Source organism: Aristolochia californica, unplaced genomic scaffold, assembly GCF_029961685.1.
Source record: "Aristolochia californica isolate CCGP_79_NKW_82.1479 unplaced genomic scaffold, dmAriCali1.0.hap1 SCAF_5, whole genome shotgun sequence".
Lineage (NCBI taxonomy): Eukaryota > Viridiplantae > Streptophyta > Magnoliopsida > Piperales > Aristolochiaceae > Aristolochia > Aristolochia californica.
The window spans coordinates 523,135-529,378 of NW_027182214.1; the positions used below are offsets into that span (position 1 = coordinate 523,135).

The window sequence follows — 6,244 nt, forward strand, 5'->3', positions numbered from 1 at the left end:
AAAAAAATCAGCTATCCAGACCCGACCGTAAAACCCAACCATCGCAACCCAAACCCGGACCATCGTCGTCTCTGTAGCACTTACTAAATCTGGAAGAAGATGACGCTACGACTATGACGCCATCATGCATGCGTCACTTCATGGCCCCACAACCAGCCTTTCCTACCATTTTCCTTCGCATTTCCATGCATTTTCTTTCCCCTCCGCCCTTTCCCTCATAAAACCCCACCTCTTAATCCCCGCTTTTCCCCACTCTGCAGCGACTAAGATCCCGCCCGTAAATGGACAACCCTACTCCGGCACCACCCACCGCCCCGTCGCTCAGGGACCTGATGATCGAGGGTCTGGAGTTCGCGAAAAAGCTCCAGATCATTCTGCCAGGGATCCAAGCTCTTCAGGCGCCGCCTCACCAGTACACGGACTGTAAGCACGAGCCTTCGGAACCCATCTCCGAGGGGCTCCACCTGGCCGACTCGCTCGCCCGGGACGTCGTCCAGTCGTTCACCAAGGCGATCTCGATGCTCGACGCCGGCGACAGGGTCGGCTTGTGTTCCATCGGCGAGTGCTGCAAAACAGATCAGAAGAAGCTCCCACCGGGGAGAGTCCGAAGGGGGTGTTACAAGAGAAGGTAACTGATGCCAAAAACACGGTTTCATCATTATTGGTATTTATTAGGGTGCTTTGGTCATTTCACATGTGGATAATGATTGCTTGCATCATTTGGGAAATTTTGCAGAAACTTTTTCTCCCATTAAAAAGAGAAATAAATGAAGAGGTTTTCAATTATATTCATGGATTTTCTTTTATTACGTGTAGACAAATTTGCCCCCCCCCACCCCCCTCCCGCCCCTTACAAGTTCCCAATTTTGGAAATATGACCTTTGAAAGGGTAAAGGTAACCCTAATTTTAGGCTAATGATGTATACTGTATATCTGCTAATACGTATCGAATTTATTTTAGTATAAATTGATTTTATCGGTCGATATTTAAAATACCCAATATTTGAAATTGTCCATAAACCATAGGTTTTTTTTAATCTTAAACACAAAAACCCTAGATTCGAGTTTTTAATACAACTTTGTATTAGTTAAACCAAGAAGTAGGAAACCCTAGATTTGGTATGTATCAGTTTTTCGCATACTTGACACAATTCGGAACAATATCATGGTCCTTTTATGCATAGAGTCAGCTAGGCCTTGTTTTCTTAACCGACATTATCGATCGTATAATTTAGAATTGAGAATCATACGAAATCCATGTACTTGAAATTTACTAATAATCAAATATATATATATATATATATATTTTAATTTTATTTAGGTTAATTACTTACAAAAGCTTGAACTATTTTATTCCTTGCAGAAGAACTACAGATACTTGGATTGAAGAGACAACCACACCTTTTGATGATGGCCATGCTTGGAGAAAATATGGACAGAAAGAGATTCTTGGCTCCAACTTCCCCAGGTTTATAATTTTATTACTCCTAAGCTTCATACTCTCTCTACCTTACTTTAAAATGTTTATATCGAAGTTAATTACTTGTGTTTATCACAGGAGCTACTTCAGATGCACCCATAAGCATGATGAGGGCTGTGAAGCAAGCAAGCAAGTCCAACGAAAGGAAGATGGCTCAGGAATGTTTGTGGTAACCTACATGCGTCACCACACCTGCAGGGAGCCTCTAATGGCTTCCCCCTTCATCATAGACAGTGTAGCCAAAGAGAGAATTGTGCTCAACTTCCAAACAACCTCCATAGAGGAAAGGCAGCAGCAGCAGTACCCCCTTGACCGGTGCTTCTCCTCCTTCACTTCAGTCCAGAAGCAAGAGCTCAGTACTGGTCTCAACCACAACCACTGCTCCTCCTCAGCTCACCAGAACAAGTTTGGGCATCCTCGGCTAACGACTGATTCCGACGCCGGGGAAGTGGTTTCGGCGATGTGCTCTTCTGTTACCTCACAGCACATGGAGGAAGATAACAACACTGTGGATGACTCAGTTAACTTTGAAGATATCCTCAACTTTGATGATGCTGACAGTGATTCTCTCCTATCACTCTTTTGTGACCAGTAGGAGAGTGTGTGTGATGATGCTCATAAGATTCACTCATCCTCATCAAACTAGATGGAATTCAGATACTGTCAATAAGGTGTCACACCGGCCGTCGGCGTGGGGATCGAATGGTTTATCAGGAGAGAGAGGGCAGATGGGATGAACTCAAGTGTAGCTCTAGTCATTAGGATGGGAGCTGAGGGGTCTTCTCGGTATCATATATCATTTTTTGCCTTTAACGTTTGTACATATATCATCCGTGACATTGACAGAGGTTTTGTCCAATTATATTTTCCATTCCCACCTTCTAGTCTTTGCTTTGGTGAATGAATCAAGCTTTTCCCTCAAATGGAAGGCACGACTGGTCTTTTATCTCCAACAGTGACACAATTGACAAGTGATATTCCTCACCACAGAGAAGAGATAGTGGGAGTACATCAGACCAAAAAGCTAGCAAATTTCTATCAAGAAAAGACGAAAAAAAGCTTACAACTTGGGCCATGGAGACAGAAAAAAAAGAAAGAATGGGTTCCATGTTCATCACACGGGATTTCCAGAATCGCGTCTCAAAACGTGAACAATAAGAGCTATGCCTTCGTATGGAAACCGTGTGAATGGACAGCCTGATTCCTCTCAGACTAAGACACGTTCAGGAATTCCTATGGATGCTTTCTTAAAGTTTAGAACGAGATAGAATGAGGACTCTGCTTTCTTATAGGACCCGTGTGAACGGATGGCCTAAAGACGAGGTTCAGGAATTCCCAAGGATGCTTTCTTAAAGTTTAGTATGAAATAGAATGAGGGATTTGCTTTCGTATAGGACCAATGTGAATGGACAGCCCTCATTCCTCTTAGACTAAGACGAGGTTCAGGAATTCTCAAGGATGCTTTAACATTTGGTCACGGTGCCACTCGCTTATCATCCGAACTGTATCGGGTTAAAAAAATCGTGATTGTTTGTGTCGGATTGGCCGATAGTAATTAGATAATACAGGCATTTCTATCGGTCAATATAACTCGGATTTTTGGATGACTGATACAGGCTTCAATGCCTGTCATGCATGATAGAGATAAAGAAAAACGATGATCAAAATAGAGATAGACTCAAATTAAAAATTGTATCCAACTACGACACATAACTGAAGAGTTGTAAAAGCTATGATAGTTGTTGTAAATCTATAAATACTACATACCTCATCAATGAAAGACACGACAAATTATTCTTTGTTTTAATTCTTTATGGTATCAGAGTTCTCGATTAGCAATCCCCCTTCCCATTGCTGACTCTCGATCAGTAATCCCCCTTCGTGTAGTTGAAGGCCCGACCGGAGCAACGTCGCTCTCGTTGGAAATTGCCACCAAAGCCGGACCCCAAGGGCCGTTTGATGTCGATGCCTCCTTTCTCCCCGTTGCAGACCTTGATCCGAGCCTCGATTAATCAAAACCACACACCCGTTGGAAACCGCCATCGTAATGGGACCCTGAGGGCCGTTCGAAGTCGCCATCGGTACTTAGTACTTTTCTCTCCCTCTTCTCCGTCTCATTAAATCCCTCCCAATTTTCCCGTAAAGTCTTCGTCGAAGCCACAACCCACCGCCGTTTTCGTCGCTGCCATTAGCTCCGACAACAACCACTCCCAAAGATTCTCATTGGCACCGACTAGACCCCCCATCGCGTCGTCTCAGCAGAACCACGCCGGGCACGACCTAAGTTTAGGGGAAAAATTATTTCGCCCATGCGCTTTTAACGCCAGGCACGACCTAAGTTTAGGGGAGAAATTATTTTGCCCATGCGCTTTTTTATACGCTCGTGCGTACGTACAACTTTCACATGTGAAAAAAAAAACTTGCTTCTCGAAGCCTTGGCTGACTTTGTACTCATGGCTCCTCAAATACTCAAACCACTATTCCCAATGCTATGACCCAACCAAACCTCTTATGGTGCTCAACATTCACAATTCTGTCAAACTCACAACCACCAATTATCTTTGTTAGAGCTTCAGATGGAAGCTATTTTTATTGGTTATGAAACTTTTTGGCACTCCTCCTAATTACTCTAAACTACACAGTTTTGGTTGTCTCTATTATCTATGACTCATTCTATACTGCTCCCACAAACTCACTCCATGTTCCTCTCTTTGTGACTTTGTAACTTACTCTACTACTCGAAGTGCCTATTTTTGTCTTCAACCCACTACATCTTATTTTTATGCATTGCGTCATGTTAAATTTGTTGAATTTCTTCCCATTCACTTCATTTTAGTTTCACCTCAACCGTCCTTCGTCTAACACACTCAGCCACTGGTGTTCATTTGTATCCTTACTTTCAGTTACCGACGCATCCACCACAGGTTTGATCCCTGTGCCCTCAAAAAACTTCATTCACGACCTTGCACCTAACCATACTCAAACATCGGACGACCCACACCCATCATCCCTACCTACTTCCTCCCCTCCCCGTATTATTGTCACGAGATCCAAGAACCACATTTACAAGCCCATCCAAAAATTAAACCTCATAACCCAACTTTTTGCATCTGCTAATTCTGAACCAACAATTGTGACTCAACCTCTCACCGATCCTAAATGGCGTCTGGCTCTGTCTAATTAGTATGACTCTCTTATTCGGAATGAGACGAGAACTTGTTACCTCAGATACCTCGCAAAATTTGGCTAGTTGCAAAAGGATTTTTGTGCTATCTCTGTGATGGTTCTATTAACAGGTACAAGGCTTGCTTAGTTGCCAAAGGGTTTCACCAGCACCATGTGGTTGATTATCATGAAACCTTTAGTCACATTGTCAAGCCTACTACTATTTGCATTGTGTTTAGCTTAGCAGTACATCGTGATTGGTCGCTTCGACAATTTGATGTCAATAATGTGTTTCTCCAAGGTAATTCTATCTAAGGATGTCTTTATAGCACAACCAATGGGCTTTATTGATCGAGATCACTGCAAAGTTCGCAAGGCTATCTATGGTCTCAAACAAGCTCTTTGTGCTTGGTATCATGAGTTGCTTCCTATTTTTCATCACCTTTGGCTTCACAAACTCTCATACAGACTCCTCTCATCTCTCACACAAGTACTGTTATGTTATATATCCTATTCTATGTGGATGACATTATTATTACAGGAGACAATGATCAAAGTATGATAACGTTCATCCACCTTCTTGCTCATAGATTTTCACTCACAAATCTTGGCTCATTGACTTACTTTCTCGGAATTGAAGTTGTTCCTCATTCTCAATGATTACTTTTATTTCAATGTAAGTATATCTCTAATCTACTTGCTCGCACATGCATCACAAATACAAAACATGTATCTAAGCCCCTTGCCATGTCATCTACACTCACACTTCAGTATGGCACGACACTCTCAGATGCATTTGAATATTAGATTGTTGTTGGTAGTCCGTAATACTTGTCTCTTACTTGTCGTGGCATTGTTTATGTGTTAAACAAGTTAAATCCAATTATATACATTACCCTTCTACTGACCACTGGGATGTTGTCAAACCATTGTTGCGATATCTTTGTGAAATTCTGGATCATGATATTGTACTACATCGACACTCTTCTTTGTCTCTACAAGCATTCTCTGATGCTAACTAGGCAGGAATCATGGATGATTTCGCTTCCATAGGTGCCTATCTTGTTTACCTAGGTCGCAATCTTATCTCTTGGAGTTCTAAGAAGCAACAAATTGTGGCTTGATCCTCTACTAAGGCGGGATATCAATCTGTTGCACCCACTACAGTTGAGATCCGTTGGATTTGCTCTCTTCTCACTGAAATTGGTGTTTTTCTTTCACAATAACCGGTGTTTTATTGTGACAATGTCAGTGTTATAAATTTGTGCTCCAATCTAGTCTTTCACTCATGCGTGAAACATGTAGTTTTTTATTACCATTTCATTCGAGAACAAGTTCAGAGTGGTGCTCTTCGGGTTACTCATGTCTCCTCTATTGATCAGGTAGCAAATGCTCTCACCAAACCACTTCTACGAACACGCATCATTTTCTTGAAGACCGAGATTGGACTCTCCTCTTTGAGCTTCATCTTGCGGGGGCATGATAGAAATAAAGATAGAGACTGAAATTTAAAATTGTATCCAACTATGGCAACTAGTTGAAGAGTTGTAAAAGCTACAACACTTGTTGTAAATTTATAAATACTGCATACCTCATCAA

At 42.0% G+C, this 6,244-nt stretch overlaps 1 protein-coding gene across 1 annotated transcript; it reads left to right on the top strand.

Annotated features, from left to right (window-relative positions):
- Positions 1 to 252: 252 nt before the first annotated feature.
- LOC137966692 (probable WRKY transcription factor 54) lies at positions 253 to 2,323 on the top strand. The gene is made up of 3 exons (XM_068813380.1): positions 253 to 628; positions 1,364 to 1,468; positions 1,559 to 2,323. The coding sequence occupies exons 1-3, from the start codon at positions 282 to 284 to the stop codon at positions 2,073 to 2,075; spliced, it is 969 nt and encodes a 322-aa protein (XP_068669481.1). The 5' UTR covers positions 253 to 281; the 3' UTR covers positions 2,076 to 2,323.
- Positions 2,324 to 6,244: the final 3,921 nt, after the last annotated feature.

Excerpts from the sequence above, each read along its gene's own strand:
- LOC137966692 (XM_068813380.1), top strand. The coding sequence starts at position 282 with ATGGACAACCCTACTCCGGCACCACCCACCGCCCCGTCGCTCAGGGAC. Across the intron at positions 629-1,363 it reads AGGGGGTGTTACAAGAGAAG|AAGAACTACAGATACTTGGA; the intron begins GTAACTGATGCC and ends TATTCCTTGCAG. Across the intron at positions 1,469-1,558 it reads CTTGGCTCCAACTTCCCCAG|GAGCTACTTCAGATGCACCC; the intron begins GTTTATAATTTT and ends TGTTTATCACAG.